Below are 21772 nucleotides of genomic sequence, written 5' to 3' on the forward strand. Positions count from 1 at the left end.
GTTATATGCTGCTGCTGCTAAGTTGCTTCAGTCGTGTCCGACTCTGTGTGACCCCATAGACGGCAGCCCACCAGGCTCTGCCATCCCAGGGATTCTCCAGGCAAGAACACTGGAGTGGGTTGCCATTTCCTTCTCCAATGCATGAAAGCGAAAAGTGAAAGTGAAGTCACTCAGTCGTGTCCGACTCTTCGAGACCCCATGGATGGCAGCCCACCTGGCTCCTCTGTCTATGGGATTCTCCGGGAAAGAGTACTGGAGTGGGTTGCCATTGCCTTTTCTGGAAAAAGTTATATAAAAATAAAAATTCTTAAAATTGGGATATAGCTACATTGGTAGGCTCTATGGAATGTGGGTGTTATAGAGAGCAAAATCTTTATTTCACATAATAAAAGTTAATAATTTGTAAAACTAATACAGAGAACAATGACAAATTATTAGAAAAAGGAAAACAGAAATATTTCAATATGTTAAAAGTCGCTGCCTCTGTATTTGTGTGTCTGGTTCCCTGGTTTTTGAGGCTGCTACCAGAGGATGCCCCTGGATGGCATGGCTCTGGTGCTGGGGTGGCTTGTATTTGTGGGTCCTACAGGACTGTGGCAACTGGAGGGCCAGTTCTTGGCAGGCTACCACAACCCCCACCCAGGGCACTGCACAGACAGTGAATGGGGGCACATGCTCCAGTCCTTCTGTGAAGGAGAGCTCTTTGCCTGTCCTGGAGCTTCAGCCTGAGGGGCAGGTTCCAGGGTTGGTACATTTTAGTGGACTATGGAGCTGCTCTCAAGGAACATAAGCTGGGGACTCCATCTCTACACTTTCCTTCGCTCCAGCTTGCCGATGTCACCCAGAAAAGTGCTAATACACTCATCCAGAACCCTGATTTCTGTAACTGCCATGCAGGGGACATCTCCAGATTTTCCAGCTCTACTGGCCAGCAAGGTTTATGCCTGTGGTCCCATCAGTTCAGTTCAGTTGCTCAGTTGGGTCCGACTCTTTGCGACCCCACGAACCTCAGCACACCAGGCCTCCCTGTCCATCACGAACTCCCAGAGTCTACCCAAACCCATGTCCATTGAGTCGGTGATGCCATCCAACCGTCTTATCCTCTGTCGTCTCCTTCTTCTCCTGCCCTCAATCTTCCCCAGCATCAGGGTCTTTTCAAATGAGTCAGCTCTTCACATCAGGTGGCCAAAGTATTGGAGTTTCAGCTTCAACATCATTCCTTCCGATGAACACCCAGGACTGATCTCTTTTAGGATGGACTGGTTGGATCTCCGTGCAGTCCAAGGGACTCTCAAGAGTCTTCTCCAACACCATAGTTCAAAAGCATCAATTCTTCGGTGCTCGATTTTTTTTATAGTCCAACTCTCACATCAATACATGACTACTGGAAAAACCATAGCCTTGACTAGATGGACCTTTGTTGACAAAGTAATGTCTCTGCTTTTTAATATGCTGTCTATATTTGTCATAACTTTTCTCCCAAGGAGTAAGCATCTTTTAATTTCATGGCTGCAATCACCATCTGCAGTGATTTTGGAGCCCCCAGAAATAAAGTCTGACACTGTTTCCACTGTTTTCCCATCTATTTGCCATGAAGTGATGGGACCAGACGATATGATCTTCGTTTTCTGAATGTTGAGCTTTAAGCCAACTTTTTCACTCTCCACTTTCACTTTCATCAAGAGGCTCTTTAGTTCTTCTTCGCTTTCTGCCATAAGGGTGGTGTCATCTGCATATCTGAGGTTATTGATATTTCTCTCAGCAATCTTGATTCCAGCTTGTGCTCCATCCAGCCCAGCGTTTCTCATGATGTGGTCCCATAGGACTGTATATATTTGCATACTTTAAAAAGCTGATGGCCAAGTGTCTCACTTCCAGTCGCCCTGAGTCAATGTGCTGAGATCATCTCCATGGGGACACTGACAGATCTTGGGATATCCTCAACTACTGGGAGTTATTAAAAGTATAACAGGCTGCTTAGACAGCAAAGAGGTTTGAAAGACAACTAGAAGCTGAGGCAGAGTTGAATAACAAGGTAGGCTGATGAAAGTCTTCATTCAAAAGATGGAGGACATTGGTTGGGAATTCAGCTGGCTTTTTTGGTCCATTCCCCCTTTAAATACCAACCCATGGGGCCTGAGTGGTGAAGAACCCACCTGCCAATGCAGGAAACTAAGAGATAAGGCTTCAATTCTTGGTTCAGGAAAATCTCCTGGAGGAGGGCATGGCAACCCACTCCAGTATTCTTGCCTGGAGAATCCCATGGACAGGAGAGCCTGGCAGGTTACAGTTCATAGGGTCACAAAGAGTCAGACACGACTGAAGCGATTTAGCACACATACCCCTTAAATACTGATGTTGCTGAGTTTGATCCAAACATGGTTACCCATCCTCTAGCTATTCAAGGCTCAGTACAAACTTCTTTGGATACAATAGAGACCCTCATCTGACATCTCCTTGATTCAGGAAAATGAAAATAATGTGGCAGAAATCTACTGTGGAAAGTTACCAACCAGAAGGAAAGATAAGAAATTCTCTATATATCTAAGGCAAGAGAACAAAGCTGAGAAAGAAGACCTTAAGTAGAGTCTATGAGACATCACCGATGATTATAAAGCTCTTTCCTTTTGAAAATAATAAACTGAGTACGAGGAAACTGAAAGACATTCCAAACTAGTTACAGGACAGCAACACTGGAGTGACATAAAAAGACAATCACAATAAATTTACTGGTGAATCTACAATTATTTCAAAAGTTTGAAGAACTCTCTCACCTGAAGCCAACATAGTTTCCCATGACGACACACATTAGCTCCTTCTGCTGCCACACTCAGGACACTTTGCTTCTTGATGTGGAGCATCTGGTGAGAAAAGGAAGAAAATAAAAATCTCCAGGAAATAAATGCTACAATTATGACATCATGAATGGCACAAGTAAAATTGCTATAAATAAACAAATTGGATCATACTTTTTAAACTTACAAAATCCCAAACACATTTGCTTCATGCACACACACACACACACACACACACACACACACACACATCATACTGAATACCTCTGATCTTTTCAGTGTTCACAGTTATTCCACAACTGGAAAATAAATCATTCCTATCGCAAATGCTAATAAGAGTTGAAAACTCAGATACCTTTTGTCACCACTGATGTTACAGTAAACAATTTCTAGTCCTTATGGCAAGATTCTTCATGCAAAAAACAGCAAACTAATACAGGGCAACTTACTGTACCAAAAGGGAACTCAAACGGTGGCTGAGTCTCACAGTATCTACTGCTCAGAATGAGAAAAACACAGACTCAACAGATCCTTTAAAGTCTTGGATTCATTAAATTACTCAAAACTGAAATAAGAGTATCCCCAAAACACACATTGGTCCTCTTATTAAATCTACAATCTTATATTTCAAAACATTATACAATTCTAAAATCCCTACTCCATAATCCATGAAAATATCTATATGGCACAAGATTCTCCCCATTTTACAGGTAGAAAATTAGTCAAGAATAGAAGGGCAAAGCAATGTACACTAGCACAATATCTTTCTTTTTAGAGCATAAAGTTTTCTATACTCTGAGTATCTTTCATCAATGATTAAAAAAGGGGACTGAATTTCAGTTCCATTCTCAATCAACAAGAAGGCTGCAAAACCAGGAACAAAGGCTGTATTTCCCTATTGATAAGAATTTCCAACCAGCTCTTTAAATTTCCAGAGCAATAAGGTTCTCATCTTATTTTTTGCTGCTGTCATTGACAACAGAATAGATATTTCTCTAAAGAAAATATACAATGGGAAAAGAATCTCAAAAAAAAACCAAACAAGTAGATATATGTAGAACTGATTTACTTTATTGTACACCTGAAATTAACACAACATTGTAAGTCAACTATACTCCAGTAAAAATTTGTTAAAAATAGCCAATAAGCACATGAAAATATGGTTAATGCTATTAGCCTTTGCTGCTGCTGCTATGTCACTTCAGTCATGTCCGACTCTGTGCTACCCCATAGATGGCAGCCCACCAGGCTCCCCCGTCCCTGGGATTCTCCAGGCAAGAACACTGGAGTGGGTTGCCGTTTCCTTCTCCAATCCATGAAAGTGAAAAGTGAAAGTGAAGTCGCTCAGTCGTGTCCGACTCTTAGCGACCCCATGGACTGCAGCCCACCAGGCTCCTCCATCCATGGGATTTTCCAGGCAAGAGTACTGGAGTGGGTTGCCATTGCCTTCTCTACTAGCCTTTAGGGAAATGCAAATCAAAACCAGAAAGATGTATTATTACTTCATACCACTAGGATGGCTATAATTAAAATGACAGATAATAAGTGTAGGTGAGCATGTGGAGAAACTGGAACCCCCATGTCCTGCTGGTAGGAAAGTAAAATGGTGCAGCAGCTTTGCAAAACAGTACTGGCCAATCCTCAAAGAGTTAAACACAGAATCATTATATGAACCAGCAACTCCACTTTAATTATCTATCCAGGAGAAATGGAAACATATGCCCACACAAAGACTTGTACAATGTGTGTTCACAGCAGCATTATTCATAACAGCCAAAAAAGTAAAAACAACCCAAGTGTCCCTCAAATGGTGAAAGGATAAATGAAATCTGGTATATCTATACAAAGGAATATTATTTGGCAACAAAAATAAATGAAATACCAATATGTGCTATAACACAGAATTTGAAAGTATTATTCTAGGTGAAAGAAGCCAAACCAATCACAAATAACCATACATTGTATGATCTCATTTATATGAAGTATCCTAAACAAGCAAATTCACAGAGGCAGAAAATAGATGAGTGGTTGCCAGGGGCTAGGGGACTGAGGAGGGATTGGAGGTATTGGTTAGGAATATGGGGTTTCCTTTTGGGATATTAAAAATGTTCTAAAATTCATTTTGGTAATGGATGTACAATTCTGTGAATATGCTAAGAGCTGGTGAAGCATACATTTTAAATTGTCAAATTTTATGGCATGTGAATTATATCTCAATAAAGCTGTTAAAAAAAAAGAATCTAGTTGAAAGTTAACGCTCCATTAAAAAATATACCTGGGCATACATGAGCATAAGCTTGCATCTAAACAGAAAAACCTAATGACTTCCCTGACGTCTGTCTGTGAATCATAACCTAGGCTGAATAGTTACTGCCATATGTCAAATTAATGAATCGTAAAGAAATTGCCTAAACAGAGATCCAGTCTTTTTAAAATATAAGTAAAAAATTTTATGACTCTCCTCTAAAACTGCCAATGACTCTCTATCTTACTCAAGTCAAACTTGAAATCCTTATGTCTAAAAATCCCTACCTGATCTGCTTCCTGCCCACTTCCATTTCTTAACACTCTTTCACTGTGGTCCTGCCACAAGGACCTCCCTGCAGCCTCTACATACAAGTCAAGTGTGTTTCAGCTACAGGGCCTTAGCTCTTGCTAATCATGCCTTCTTTAACTTTTTTACCTATTTATCCGCATGATTAGCTCCCTTACTTCTTTTAAGGTTTCTGCTTCACTGTCACCTCTTCACAGAGGTTTTCTGTCTACCCTAAATAAAATAGGAGCTCCTTAACATTCTATTCACCCTACTATACTTTTGTTTTCTTTATAGCATTTATCATCAATTGACATATAATTATTTATTTTCTTGCATTAAAATAAGCTCCTTCAGGGCTGGAACTTTTTGTTTTTTTCTGTTTTTCATATAGAATTCTTAAAATTAATTTTTGGTCACACTGAGTCTTCACTGCTGCCTTTGGGCTTTCTCTAGCTGCAGTGCTTGGGCTTCTCACTGCATGGGCTTCTCTTGCACAGGCTCTAGGTGAGCAGAATTCAGCAGTTGCTGCACACAGGCTCAGTAGTTGCGGCTCTCGGGCCCTACAGGGTATGCTCAGTATTGTGACGAATGGGCTTATTCTAACACACTTAGAATCTTCCTGGACCAGGGATCAAACATTGGGACCATGTCCCAACATTGGCAGGCAGATTTTCATCTGCTGCACCACTGGGAAAGTCCTGGAATTTTATCATTATTTTATCCCAGACCTCAGAACAATGCCTGGCACAAAGCAGGCACTCAGATATTCTGTTAAATTATTAGGGAAAACAGTTATCTTACAATAAGAGAAAAATGTATGAGACATAGACATGATACCCATTTGCAGACAATACTGAGGATGACTAAGGGCAATACTTACTGCAGCACCAAACTTCTGCTGGAACTGATCAATGACTGTGTATGTCACCTCCTCTTCCTCTACAGGAGAACAATATTATATATATTTGTCTTCCTTAGCAACCGAATAGCCCTCCCACTAATTTTAGCCATACTCCTAAACTCCAACTCAACTGCAACTCAAATGTCTAGAACTACTGAGACTATGTCTAGAATACTGAGAACTATTTCATTATCACCTGTATCAGTCCATCCCACTATTAGCATCTGACTTGTCAACTGAGAATAAACAAAAGCCCCAGTGATCATAATCTCATGAAGTGAAATATTTACTCATTTCCTGTGATAATCCATGTTTCCCTCATCGTTTATGTTTTGAATATTTCAAGACAAGTACTTCCTTTTTTAAAAAAATTTTATACAATTGTTAAAGGTTACACTCCATTTAAAGTTATTACAAAATAGTGACTGTATTCCCCAGTGTTGTACATATATCCTTATAGCCTATCTTACAACACAATAATTAGTACCTCCCATTCCCCCACCCATATATCACTCCCTAAACTGGTAACCATTAGTTTGTGTTCTGTATCCATGAATCCACTTCTTTTTTGTTATATTCACTAGTTTGCTGTAATTTTTAGATTCCACATATGTGATATCATACAGTATTTAAGGTGTTCCTATATTGGGCACATATATATTTATATTATATCTTCTTCCTAGATTGATCCCTTGACCATTATGTAGTGCCCTTTTTTGTCTCTTAAAACAGTGTTTGTTTTAAAGTCTACTTTGTCTCATATGAGTATTGCTATTCCAACTTTCTTTTGATTTTCATTGTTGTGTAATACTGTCTTCCATCCCCCCATACAGTATTTAAGACATATGCTTTCTAAAAGCACATTCATAATAAAAAGTAGCATTTTAAAATAAATTAGTTCTGGTAATGGGCCAATGTCCACATATTTGGAATTCTTTGGATCCTGAAAATTATTTTTCTAATTATATAATTTAAAATATTAGAGGTATAGCATAACATATACTAATGTATATGTTACATTAATAAAACATACACAGGAGGAAATCTTTGTGACTTTGAGTTAGGAAAGATTTCTTAGATATGACATCAATAGCACAATCCATAAAAGAAAGAAAATGGATAAACTGTACATCAAAGTTTAATATGTCTTCTCTTCAAGAGATTCTTTAAGAGAATGAAAAGGCAAAGCGTAGACTTGTAGAAAATATTTGCAAAGCATGTATTTGAGAAAAGACTTGTATCCAGAATATACATAAAAAAAAAACTTCCAGCACTGAATAATAAGAGAACAATCAAATAATAAAATAAACAAGATATGAATAGACATTCACCAAAAATGTTCAGATGTCAAATAAGCATATTAAAAAATCCTCAACATCCTTAGTCATTAGGGAAATGAAAAAAACAACCAACCAACTTCCAATGGTTTCTCTTCTCACTGCAGAGTAAAAACCAAGTCCTTTTAATGATCAACAAAATCTTCCATGATCCACTCACCCCACCTCATCCCAAATTGTTCTCCTTACTCCAGCCATACTCATTTCCTTACTGTCCCTTCAAATCGTGGGATAGTCCTCTTTCAGGCCTTTGCATTTATTCATTATTTATGCCTAAAAACCAGTTCCTCCGATATTCATACATTTTGATCCCTCACTTCCTTCAAGATTTTACTTTAAATGTCACCATTTCATTGAGACCTTTTCTGGACACCCCAAAATTGTAAAAGCACCCTTTTCACACATTTCTTCTCTTTCATTTTTTTTTCTACTTAACATGTGGCACCAGCAAACTAAAAAGTATACTAATTTATCTTATTTAGTGTGTTTCATGAACCATAACTCAAGGAGTGTAGTATCCCCAGTGTCTGGCAGATAGTGTGCACGCAAATATTAAATAAACAAATGAATCGTGATCTTTTATCTTAATTTGGACCCTAGAAACAATGTCCTAGCTGAGAGTTCCATATAGGACTCTGATATTGGTTTATATACCAACTCTGAAGAACTCTGAATCACAAAAAAGGGCTAGAAAATTCAGAGCCCTAGTACTCACCAGATGGGCTGTACTTGAAGTCATTCAGAAGAGAGGTTATTGGCACCTCAGGGGCAGGAGAAGCAGGCTTACGTACATTTAGGTCTTCATCTTTTATTGTATCCATCTTGGTTCTTTCTGTATTTAGACTATACTTACAAAAAACAACACTTAGGTGAACTTGTTCTTTGTTGTTAATGCCATACACACATCAGTGGTAAGGACTCTGGACCTTTCATAGAGAACCCATTTATCCACTGCTTACACTGATTTGAAGATACCATCTACCTGTTTCTTCATTTTAGGAACTACACAACTAGTGAATTAGAGTTAAGGTTTCCTACCCTAATGTGTATATTTGGGTAACATCATAATTAAGAAAATCATTCCATCATACCTAACAGACGAAGCCTTTTCTCTTACTGCACCTTGTTCCACTTCATCCAGTAGTTCCACTGTAAAATAACCAGATGGATTTCAACAGGGCTTCCAACCTGAAAGCAGTTACTACTCCTCTCACGCACACCCACAGTTTGATTATGTAACACAGACAGTAATTGGGAATGAAATGTTAGTCCATAGAGGACTTCACTGACCAGTAACAAATAGAGCAGAAAAGACTAACCAAAGTACTGAAGACCCCTAATCTTATATCTCTACATAGCTTTCTTGGTCATTTAGGAAACTCTCTACATGTCCACTTTACCCTTTCTGTTCCAGGGCACAGTTGTGGTCAAGCAGATTGGTTCTAAAGACTTCTTTTCTTTCCTTTTTATTCCCATCCTAATGCGTCTTCCCTCATACTATGTACTGTTTGGGGTTTTACTCTTAAATCATTCACACTGACTCTTTCACAGGCTGGTACACTAAAGGTCAGAAACAAAAGGTAACAAAAGCTAGACTGGAAATCACAAAAGAAATATGAGACAGACATTCCACAGAGACTCTGAAACCACTTTTTTTTTTAACCTAATGGTTCACGGAATACAGGGAAATATTATATTGATATATCATTGATTCTAAGATGCACATTTTAAACAGCTCTGAAATTGGAAATGACTTAAAGTAAATACACATGATAATTAAACTGGCAGCTTTTTTCTTTCTTAAGAGTGGAATAAGAAATAATGCACTTTATCACTGATGGCATCTAAGATTCAATTAAGTATACTTGGGTACTATTCAGTGGGGGGAGAAGCTTCTCAGGGGTCACTATGTTTCAAAATGTCTCTTTTTCCTACATTCTAAAAGCAATGAGTTTTGGTCAGAGAAAGCAAAATTCACTGATAACACGTATTAGTCAATTATTATCCTTCATCTTGATAGTTCTTATTTGAGGTGCTTTCAGGACCTTGGAGACCCCTCCATGGCTAAGCCACAGAGCAAAGAAAGAAGGAGATGACCATTCTCTGATCTTAAAATTATTAACAAAGTCCAAATCATGAGAATGAATTTAGGAGGAAATGAATCCATCTGTACAGATTCCAGAGCTTGTCGGTCAGCCTTCTCCTGAGTTAGGAGATGGTAGGAGTGATTCCTTCATTTATTTTTACAAACTCATCTACAGCCTAGCTTTGTTCCAGTCCAGAACTCTGCTCTATTGCAAAGTCTAACAGTCAAAACACAATTAAGAATCGCTCTACTACCACAACCATCACCGGCATTTTGAAAAGGTGTTCAAGGGACAAAAAGTGTTTCCAGCAGCGTTCAGTTAGGTTTAGTCGCTCAGTTGTGTCCAACTCTTTGTGACCCCATGGACTGCAGCATGCCAGGCCTCCCTGTCCATCACCAACTCCCAGAGTTCACTCAAACTCATGTCCATTGAGTCAGTGATGACATCCAACCATCTCATCCTCTGTCGTGCCCTTCTCCTCCTGCCTTCAATCTTTCCCAGCATCAGGGTCTTTTCCAAGGAATCAGTTCTTTGCATCAGGTGGCCAAAGTACTGGAGTTTCAGCTTCAGCATCAGTCCTTCCAATGAATATTCAGGACTAATTTCTTTTAGGATGGACTGGTTGGATCTCCTTGCAGTCCAAGGGACTCTTAAGATCTTGTCTTCTCTAACACCACAGTTCAAAAGCATTAATTCTTCGGTGCTCAGCTTTCTTTATAGTCCAACTCTCGCATCCACACATTGCTACTGGGAAAACCATAGCTTTGATTAGACGGACCTTTGTTGGCAAACTAATGTCTCTGCTTTTTAATATGCTGTCTATGTTTGTCATAGCTTTTCTTCCAAAGAGCAAGTATCTTAATTTCATGGCTGCAGTCACCATCTGCAGTGATTTTGGAGCCCAAAATAATAAAGTCTCTCATTGTTTCTATTGTTTCCCCATCTATTTGCCATAAAGTGATGGGACCAGATGCCATGATCTTAGTTTTCTAAATGTTGAGTTTTAAGCCAATTTTTTCACTCTGCTTTTTCACTTTCATCAAGAGGCTCTTTAGTTCTTCTTCACTTTCTGCCATAAGGGTGGTGTTATCTGCATATCTGAGGTTATTGATATTTCTCCCAGCAATCTTGATTCCAGCTTGTGCTTCATCCAGCCCAGCGTTTCTCATAATGTACTCTGCATATAAACTCAATAAACAGGGTAACAATACACAGCCTTGATGTACTGCTTTCCTAATTTGGAACCAGTCTGTTTTCTATGTCCACTTCTAACTGTTGCTTCCTGACCTGCATACAGATTTCTCAGGAGGCAGGTCAGATGGTCTGGTATGACCATCTCTTTCAGAATTTTCCAATTTGTGGTGATCCACACAATCAAAGGCTTTGGCATAGTCATTAAAGCAGAAATAGATGTTTTTCTGGAACTCTCTTGCATTTTCGATGATCCAGCGGATGTTGCCAATTTGATCTCTGGTTTCTCTGCCTTTTCTAAAAGCAGCTTTAACATCTGGAAGTTCATGGTTCATATATTGTTGAAGCCTGGCTTGGAGAATTTTGAGCATTACTTTACTATGGTGTGAGATGAGTGCAATTGTGCGGTAGTTTGAGCATTCTTTGGCACTGCCTTTCTTTGGGATTGGAATGAAAACTGACCTTTTCCAATCCTGTGGCCACTGCTGAGTTTTCCAAATTTGCTGGCATATTGAATGCAGCACTTTCACAGCATCATCTTTTAGGATTTGAAATAGCGCAACTGGAATTATATCACCTCCACTAGCTTTGTTTGTGGTGATGCTTCCTAAGGCCCACTTGACTTCACATTCCAGGATGTCTGGCTCTAGGTGAGTGATCGCACCATAGTGATTATCTGGGTTGTGAAGATCTTTTTTGTATAATTCTTCTGTGTATTCTTGCCACCTCTTAATATCTTCTGCTTCTGTTAGGTCCATACCATTCCTGACCTCTATTGTGCCCATCTTTGCATGAAATGTTTCCTTGGTATCTCTAATTTTCTTGAAGAGACCTCTACTCTTTCCCATTCTATTGTTTTCCTCTATTTCTTTGCACTGATTACTGAGGAAGGCTTTCTTATCTCTCCTTGCTATTCTTTAGAACTCTGCATTCAGATGGGTATATCTTTCTTTTTCTCCTTTGCTTTTCACTTCTCTTCTTTTCACAGCTATTTGTAAGGCATCCTCAACCAGCCGTTGTGCTTTTTTGCATTTTTTTTCTTGCAAATTGTCTTGATCCCTGTCTCCTGAACAATGTCACGAACCTCCATCCATAGTTCTTTAGGCACTCTATCAGATCTAGTCCCTTGAATCTATTTGTCACTTCCACTGTATAATCGTACGGGATTTGACTTAGGTCATACCTGAATGGTCTAGTGGTTTTCCCTACTTTCTTCAATGTAGGTCTGAATTTGGCAATAAGGAGTTCATGATCTGAGCCACAGTCAGCTCCTGGTCTTGTTTTTGCTGACTGTATAGAGCTTCTCCATCTTTGGCTACAAAGAATACAATCAATTTGATTTTGGTATTGACCATCTGGTGATATCCATGTGTACAGTCTTCTCTTGCGTTGAAGAGGGTGTTCGCTATGACCAGTGCGGTCTCAGCAAAACTCTGTTAGCCTTTGCTCCACTTCATTTTGTACTCCAAGTCCAAATATTTCTGTTACTCCAGGTGTTTCTTGACTTCCTACTTATGTTTTCCAATCCCCTATAGTGAAAAGGACATCTTTTTGGGGAGTTAGTCCTAGAAGGTCATGTAGGTCTTCACAGAATTGTTCAACTTCAGCTTCTTCAGCGTTATTGGTTGGGGCATAGAGTTGGATTACTGTGATATTGAATGGTTTGCCTTGGAAATGAACAGAAATCATTCTGTCGTTTTTGAGATTGCATCCAAGCACTGCATTTTGGACTCTTTTGTTAACTATGATGGCTACTCCATTTCTTCTAAGGGATTCTTGCCGACAGTAGTAGACATAACAGTCATCTGAGTTAAATTCACCCATTTCAGTCCATTTTAGTTCACTGATTCCTAAAATGTTGACGTTCACTCTTGCCATCTGTTTGACCCCTTCCAATTTACCTTGATTCATGGACCTAACATTCCAGGTTCCTATGCAATATTACTCTTTACAGCATCGGACTTTGCTTCTATCACCAGTCACATCCACAACTGGGTGTTGTTTTTGCTTTGGCTCCATCTCTTCATTGTTTCTGGAGTTAGTTCTCCACTAATCTCCAGTAGCATATTGAGCACATACTGACCTGGGGAGTTCATCTTCCAGTGTCCTATCTTTTTGCTTTTTCATACTGTTCATGGGGTTCTCAAGTAGCATACTCCAGTAGCATACTGAGTGAGAAAGGGCAGCTAGGTAAGCTGGCTGGACTTGTCTGCTTTAAAGTAGGTCTGGACTGGCAGTCATTAATTTGGTGAGATTGTCATCTCTCCCTAAATTCTATTTAGCTCACAAAACAATCTTTCAAGACGTAGTAACCTCTCATTTACAGGAGTCCTTTTCCTTCCTTGTATCTGCCTCAATGATCAGAAATGCAGTTCTATGAAGTCCTAGGTCTTCTATTCCCAAACTCCCTTCCACCCAATACTGATATTTACTCCTCCCTTGGAGGGCTTTTTGCTTTTGTGTTCTTGAAACCAAGGACAGTTCTTGTTTGCAACCTTTTTCCTCTTGTTTCATTTGGCTTATCTGAAGCACACTGACGAGTGTCTATATTCCTTTAGGCAAATAATTGGATCTATTTTTGATAAATGGTTTTTGCTGACAGAAATAAAGAGCGGGGCCACTTCCTGTAATTGCAAAACCCCAAAAGGTCTGAAAACCAAAAATTTTGTGTAACTCTTTTGGGAGCAAAACCTGAACTGTCATACTACTTATAGTCCTATTTTATCCTTCTTAGTATGATTATCCACCCATTTTTCTGCAGAAATGTGTTATTAGAGTGCTGACCAGACCCACTTGAAGTGTTATGTAATATGACCAGTATATATCCTTTGTTATTGTTTAGTTGCTAAGTACTGTCTGACTCTTTTGCAACCCCATGGGCTCCATAGGAGCCCACAAGGCTCCTATGTCCATGGAATTCTTCAGGCAAGAATTCTGGAGTGAGTTGCCATTTTCTTCCCCAAGAGATCTTCCCAACCCAGGGATCATACCGGGGTCTCCCTCATTCCAGGCGGAGTCTTTACTGTCTGAGCCACCAGGGAAGCTCCCATACCCTTTGTTAAGTTTTCAAAAATCCAGAACTAGACTTGGGTTCTGGAACATTTGGCCCCAAGGTTTCAAATAATGTACTGTGGATGTACTGTGAACGTGTGGTGTTAAACTCACTTGCTGAACAAGATAACTCCTCTCTGTTCAGACTGATAACTCTGCCTGCAAACTGACCTCTAATATTGAGAAGCAGCTGTCCTCACATTGTAAAACCAAGATGATTAAAATTCTTTAAGATAGTTCTGTTCACAGTACCTACTGCAACAGTAAGATAAGGGACAATTCTCAAATACCAACTTTAAGAGTTCATTAATGCAAGACAACATCTTGCGCCACCCCCTCACCACCAAATATTGGAATGAGGCAGAGCAGTGAGCTTCCTGCTACTGCAAATCCCGATACCAGCAAGTAGGAAACATGAAGCTCTCACCATTCACAATCTCATGTCCAAAAAACATCTTCACTCCTGGGACACTGAGACCAGTCTCTACATTCTTCACTGTTATAGAAAACAATTCATTTGATTAATTAAAAAGTAATAGTCCCTAAAACTTTAAGAAAATATGATACCTCTCAAAATTGCCCAAATCTGAATTTTATAAAAACCACCAAATTCTCTTCCCCAAGGAATGAAGATTCAAAGCTAAAATACAGCTAAATTATAAAGCTATAACCTTGAAACAAGTAGTATAAAGAACAGAGGGAACCCCAGAATGATCAAAGATACACTGAAAAGGCAGAAGTAATACACCAAATTTAAACTTCTGCCAAGAATATCCTAAGGCCTCTGGGGCTAAAGACTATCTATTTATTATATTTCTACTGATTTTCATTCCACCTAACTCCAGAAAAAAATTTAAGGCATCTGACTACTTCTAGAGTCCATACCCTTTTCATGCTACATGCCTGATCTATGAATTTTCAGAGACAACAGCCCAACCCCTGGCCCAATTACAGGCTCTTCGGTGAGTAGGTAAAGGATTTAGAAGTTTAGATGTCATGTTTACAACACAGTGTCATTTTTTCTAGATGGAAATGCTCACAGCATCTGTATATCTCCACATCTCTCAGCAACTGAAAACAGTGGAGTTTCACTCTCACTAGTCCATTGAATATATTCTTTGCTGTTACTGCTGTTCAGTCACTAAGTCATGTCTGACTCTTTGCAACCCCACTGATTGTAGCACACCACGCTTTCCTGTTCTTCACTATCTCCCAGAGTTTGCTCAAATTCATGTCCATTGAGTTGGTGATACTATTTAACCTTCTCATCCTCTGCTGCCCTCTTCTCCTTTTGTCTTCAACCTTCCTCAGCAGCAGGGTCTTTTCCAATGATTCAGCTCTTCAAATCAGGTGGCCAAAGTATAGGAGTTTCAGCTTCAGTATCAGTCCTTCCAATGAATATTCAGGGTTGATTTCCTTTAGGATTGACTGATTTGATCTCTGTGCAGTACAAACTCTGCAGACTCCCAAAAGGCTTCTCCAGCACAATTCGAAAGCATCAATTCTTTGATGCTTAGCCTTCTTTATGGTCCAACTCTCACATCTGTACATGACTACAAGAAAAACCATAGCTTTGACTATATGGACTGTCTAGGTTTGTCATAGCTTTCCTTCCAAGGAGCAAGTATTTCTTAATTTCATTGCTGCAGTCACCATCTGCAATGATTCTTGAGTCCAAGAAAACAAAATCTGTCACTGCTTCCACTTTTTCCCTATCTATCTGCCATGAAGCGATGGGACAGATGCCATGATCTTAAGTTTTTTGAATGCTGAGTTTTAAGCCATGAAGCGATGGGACAGATGCCATGATCTTAAGTTTTTTGAATGCTGAGTTTTAAGCCAGCTTTTTCACTCTCCTCTTTCACCCTCATCAGGAGGTTCTTCAGTTACTATTCACTTTCTGCCATTAAAGTGGTATTATCTGTATATCTGAGGTTGTTGGCAATCTTGATTCCAGCTTATAATTCATCCAGTCTGGGATTTTACATGATGTACTCTGCATATAAGTTAAATAGACAGTTACAATATACAGCCTTGTCATACTCCTTTCCCAATGTTTAACCAGTCTGTTGTTCCATGTAAAGTTCTGACTGTTGTTTCTTGATCTGCATACAGGTCTCTCAAAAGACAGGTAATTGATGTCTGATATTGGTTGTCTGATATTTCCATCTCTAAGTGTTTTCCACAGTTTGTTGTGATCCGCACAGTCAAAGGCTTTATTATAGTCATTGAAGCAGATGTGTTTTTTTTTTTAGAATTCCTTTGCTTCCTCTATGATTCAACAAATGTTGGCAATTTGATCTCTTGTTCCTCTGCCTTTTCTAAACCCAGCCTGTACATGTGGAAGTTCTCAGTTCATGTACTGCTGAAGCCTAGCTTGAAGGATTTTGAGCATAACCTTACTAGATGCAAAATGAGCACAATTGTACGGTAGTTTGAACATCCTTTGGCACTGCCCTTCTTTGGGATTGGAATGAAATGACTTTTTCCTGTCCTGTGGTCACTGCTAAGTTTTCCAAACTTGCTGACATATTGAGTGCAGCACTTCAGCAGCAGCATCTTTTAGGATTTTAAATAGCTCAGCTGGAATATATCCTATGGTCAAAGATCACCAACTGCCTATTTGTAAAGTCCCCTGGAAGTTTACTATCTTATACTTGGCTCTCATGCATCCTTTGACAATACTGTTCTCTACTTTCTTGACTTACAAGACATTCTTAGTGTTTATTTCCTTTCCTACTAATTATCCAGAGTCATCATACTAAGCACCTAAGCTAGGCACCATGCTAATTAATTGCCTATGTTTAATTATCCAGTAACATAATGAGACAGGCATTTCATTATCTTCTTTATGGAGGAATCTGAGGCTCAGAAAGGTTGAATAACTTGCTCAAGGTCACACTACTAGTAAGAGAGTCAGGATTCAAACCCAGGCCTCAGTGATTTTAATATGCATCTTATAACCAGCATTTCAGCGTCTCCCTGATTTGCTCCTTCTGGTCTCCTCAGCTGCCTCTACCACCACTGCTTGCCACTTACACACTGACAGTCCCTAGGTTATGTTCTTCATCCTTCTACCTTCTCCTTGAGTGATCACATCCACTTCCTAGTCATCCTAATCCCTCATTTCTCCAATATGGATTATTTCTCTGAGGTCTACTCGAATTTTCAACTAATGGCAGACTTACTGCAAGATTTTTCAAACTGATCATTACCTTCTTGCAGCAACCAACAAACCTGTTCCTCTTCCCATTTCTATCAATAACAGTATTATATGTCAAATCTCAGTCATAAATGTAGGAGTCATTTTCCATTGCACTTTGACTATCTAATTGATTACTAAATTACTAATCCCCTCCATTCCTTGACAAGATTAAGCTCTGACTCCCATTACTTCCTCTTTACTGGGTACCTTGATTGCCTGAATAGTTCCCTGTCTATTCTCCTTGTCTCTTGTTTCTCCCTACTTCAAAGTTTCCTTCACACTGCTATCATAGTGATGTCACTCCCTGCTTTACCCAAATAGTACATAAAATAAGTAATTCAGTTCAATTCATTCATTTAGTCATGTCCAACTCTTTGAAACCCCATGGACTGCAGCACACCAGGCTTCCCCGTCCATCACCAACTCCTGGAGCTTGCTCAAACTCATGTCCATTGAGTCACTGATGCCATCCAACCATCTCATCCTCTGTCATCCCCTTCTCCTCCTGCCTTCAATCTTTCCCAGAATCAGGGTCTTTCCCAGGGAGTCAGCTCTTTGCATCAGGTGGCCAAAGGATTGGAGTTTCAGCTTCAACATTAGTCCTTTCAATGAATATTCAGGACTGATTTCCTGAATCAATGTATCTCCTTGCAGTCCAAGGGACTCTCAAGAGTCCTCTCCAACACCACAGTACAAAAGCATCAATTCTTCAGCATTCAGCTTTCTTTATGACTAATGGAAAACACATCCATACATGACTAATGGAAAAACCATAGCTTTAAGTAAATAGGTATAAAGAAATACATTCAACTTCTTTAGGAATATTTTTTAAAACATGCCAAAATAAAATATCACTCTTTGCCTATAATACTAACAAACTCTGAGAAAAGATACACATTTGCATTTCTTAAAAACTCAAGGCTAGGTTATTTACTGAAATTCACTCACACATTACTAGTAGCAAAGTAAAAACATATAACCTTTTGAAAAACTATTTAGAAACATGCATCAGAAACATTTAAAATATCTGTAACTCTCACCCAGTATTTTCACTTCTAGGAACTATTCCTAAGACAATAATTATAAAATATAACAAATATAAAAATGTATTTTATAATTATAATTTATTATAACTCATAATTATAAAATATACAATTATATTTTAATTGTAACTTACTATAATTTATAATTATAAAATATTACAAATTTTTTAAGGTTTTTAAGCTTTTCATTTTAAAATGTTTAGCCATTAAACTGAAGTTTCAAATAATATAAGAAAATGTTACACTGTTAACTAAAAAAATGCATATATGATATACCCAATTTCTTATGTCAACTACATTAAAACTATATAATTAAACACTAGAGAGAAATATACCAAAAATTTCATCAGAATTGAACACTGTTGAACGAGCATGTGGCATTTACTGACTATTATCTACTTAGTGCCATTTATTCAGGCTACCAATGTGCTCATTCTCCCCAGACAGCAGTGTCTATTAAATTTCCAAGACATCTCTTTAAGATGAGAAACAACCCCCTACCCTATCTTTCCTCTTCCTCCTGTGTTTACTCCACCAGCTACTACCATATCCCCTTGAGGTTTGAAGCCGTATGGTGAAGATGGTACTATAGAAAGACAAAGAACAACTTTGGGGAGAGTCACAGTAGCTCTGGGATACGTGCCTTCTTTTACATGATTTGTTTAGGCCACTAGAAGTGAATCTGTTTCTAGCAGCTGAGCACAGTTCCTAACTGATACAGCATTAAAAATTTCAGGCAAGTAATTTGAAAATCTATATGACTCCGATTTAAAAGATATTTCAGATTGTTTCTCTTTGCTTTCAGAAGTTCCAAATGTTATGACATGTGGAGGTCCTTCTGATCTGCCCCATGCTTATTTCTCTCTCCAGCCTTATCTCTCACCACATCCTCACACTGAAATTTACTTAGATTGTCTTTTTGGGTTTTTTTGGCTGCACCATAAGGCATGAAGATTCTCAGTTCTTTGACCAGGGATAGAACCCCTGTCTTGGGCAGTGGAAGTGAGGAGTCTTCACCACTGGACCTCAGGCAAGTCCCATACTTAACATTTTCTGAATGCACCAAGTTTTCAGTTCTCTACTTTTACATATGCTGCTACTTCTTCCTAAAACAATGGTCCTCTCAAAGAGTGTTCTCCAGCACAGAATCAGCATCACCTGGAAACTTCTTGGAAACACAAATTCTTGAACTCCACTTAAGACCATAAGAATCAGAAACTCTTTGAGGGGGTGGGAGGCATCAATCTGTGTTTGAACAAGTCTTTCAAGTGATTCTGAAATATAGATGAAGTCTGAGAATCATTGGCTTAAAACAACCTTCCCCGCTTTTCCCAACCAGTTAACTCTTGTGAAGTTACATCTAATTCCAAATACAGTTCTGACATCAATTCCTCCTTTGAGAAGCCTTCCCCACTGTCTTAGATCTAAATTAGAAACTTTGTGTTTCCATAGAGTCCTGTGTGTCCTTCTATCAGAGGATATCACACTGCATTATATCTTTCTACTTATTTATCTGTCTCCTTCAGTTCAGTTCAGTTCAGTCGCTCAGTCATGTCTGACTCTTTGCGACCCCATGAATTGCAGCACGCCAGGCCTTCCTGTCCATCACCAACTCCTGGAGTTCACCCAAACTCATGTCCATCGAGTCAGTGATGCCACCCAGCCATCTCATCCTCTGTCGTCCCCTTCTCCTCCTGTCCCCCATCCCTCCCAGCATCAGGGTCTTTTCCAATGTGTCAACTCGTCATATGTGGTGACCAAAGTATTGGAGTTTCAGCTTCAGCATCAGTCCTTCCAATGAACACCTAGGACTGATCTCCTTTAGGATGGACTGGTTGGGTCTCCTTGCAGTCCAAGGGACTCTCAAGAGTCTTCTCCTACACCACAGTTCAAAAGCATCAATTCTTCGGCGCTCAGCTTTCTTCACAGTCCAACTCTCACATCCATACATGACCACTGGAAAAACCATAGACTTGACTAGATGGACCTTTGTTGGCAAAGTAATGTCTCTGATTTTTAATACGCTGTCTTGGTTGGTCATAACTTTCCTTCCAAGGAGTAAGCGTCTTTTAATTTCATGGCTGCAATCACCATCTGCAGTGATTTTGGAGCCCCCAAAATAAAGTCTGACACTGTTTCCACTGTTTCTCCATCTATTTTCCATGAAGTTATGGGACCAGATGCCATGATCTTCGTTTTCTGAATGTTGAGCTTTAAGCCAACTTTTTCACTCAGGTCCTCTTTCACTTTTATCAAGAGGCTTTTTAGTTCCTCTTCACTTTCTGCCATAAGGGTAGTGTCATCTGCATATCTGAGGTTACTGATATTTCTCCTTACTAGTGTAAGTTTTTCAAGGACAGAGACCATATTATTCTTATCCATATCCCTGCTACCCAGCACTGTACCTGGGATATAAAACTCAATAAATGATTACCAAATGAATTAATATTGTAAAAGCCTGATATTGTCCCATCCTAGCCCACAAAAGTTTAACTAATAATACAGCTTAACAGTAATACTAATCTCTCAAATGTCATTTACACCTTTCAATTGTGAACTTGAAACTTACTGTGCCAGGAAAACAACTACTCTAAGAAGTCAATATTCTAGCTGAATAAAAACTCTACATTGATGCTTCAAGATGAACACATGGAAGAGGCTAAAAGGGTGGCATGCTTAGAGACAGTAGAAACTCTGAGCCCGTTCCCACAAACCTTGCCCTATAAATCTCCTCCATCTGGCTGTTCCTGAATTATATCCTCCGTAAAGGAACTGGAATTGAAACTGGGAGGTGTAAAGGCTACACTGTGACCGTGAGGATAACAGGCGATCACTGAAGCAGCAGAGTAGGAGCACAAGATGCCTCATCTCTCCTGGAATCTTTCAGCCACTGCACTCTTCCTCAGCAGTCTACCTCCGGGCTTCTTTGTGCATGACAAAAATTAGACCCTTACCGTCTTTGGAATTCGTCTGTTGAAGCCAAAAGCAATTCTATCTAATACAGTTTTCATTTTTAATTTCAAGGTGCATATGGAGAGAAATTAAAAGATGTACCCAATTTTAAAAAAACCTATATACTGAAATTTTCCACTATCATGTCAATAGAAGTACAGAGGTGGACAAGCCAGCATACACAGTCATATTGCTCCATTAGGGAAAATAACATGCTAATCTTCCTCCCACCTCTCCCCTAAAATAGGATTAATGCCACTCTTCCAGTTGCTAACAGAGCCCAGAATCATCACCCAAACACACTTATTAGTCTCCTAGAAGGCAGGAGATTATGAGAAATAAAATGAGACCTTTCTTCAGAACAACAATCTTGTCAGGGTCCACATGCTGCAGCACTCCTTCAAAAATGCCACAAACTAATGTGAGTCTCACTCTTCTCCACAAAATCTGGTTGAGGAAATGGTAGTCACTGCTGAGATCCATGCTATTTGATTCCAAGGGGAGTCTTCAAATAACCTTCTTTAATATCTAAACCCTTGAAAATAAAAGAGATCAATGATTTTTTAAATATTTTGGGAAAAATGAGGTTATTTTTCCTTTCATCATACTTGGGACAAGAAAAATAAAAATATTCGAGTAATTCTGCTTATCATTTAGAATTATAATGAGAAAAA

The 21772-nt window shown here is 39.1% G+C and overlaps 1 protein-coding gene across 3 annotated transcripts in view; it reads right to left on the reverse strand.

Annotated features, from left to right (window-relative positions):
• The window catches only part of EXD1 (exonuclease 3'-5' domain containing 1), a 41141-nt gene that overhangs the window by 17114 nt on the left and 2255 nt on the right, over nucleotides 1-21772 (reverse strand). For all 3 annotated transcript variants that reach the window (XM_070797296.1, XM_019968559.2, XM_070797295.1), the window contains 6 exons: nucleotides 21449-21633; nucleotides 14326-14394; nucleotides 8661-8718; nucleotides 8285-8412; nucleotides 6212-6270; nucleotides 2775-2861 (listed from right to left, as the gene is read on the reverse strand). In XM_070797296.1, coding sequence (XP_070653397.1) covers nucleotides 2775-2861; nucleotides 6212-6270; nucleotides 8285-8412; nucleotides 8661-8718; nucleotides 14326-14394; nucleotides 21449-21581 — 534 coding nt within the window. In that variant the 5' untranslated portion in view covers nucleotides 21582-21633. The remainder of the gene's footprint in view (nucleotides 1-2774; nucleotides 2862-6211; nucleotides 6271-8284; nucleotides 8413-8660; nucleotides 8719-14325; nucleotides 14395-21448; nucleotides 21634-21772) is intronic.

The sequence above is a fragment of the Bos indicus genome, chromosome 10 (genome assembly GCF_029378745.1).
Source record: "Bos indicus isolate NIAB-ARS_2022 breed Sahiwal x Tharparkar chromosome 10, NIAB-ARS_B.indTharparkar_mat_pri_1.0, whole genome shotgun sequence".
In the NCBI taxonomy this organism is placed as follows: domain Eukaryota; kingdom Metazoa; phylum Chordata; class Mammalia; order Artiodactyla; family Bovidae; genus Bos; species Bos indicus.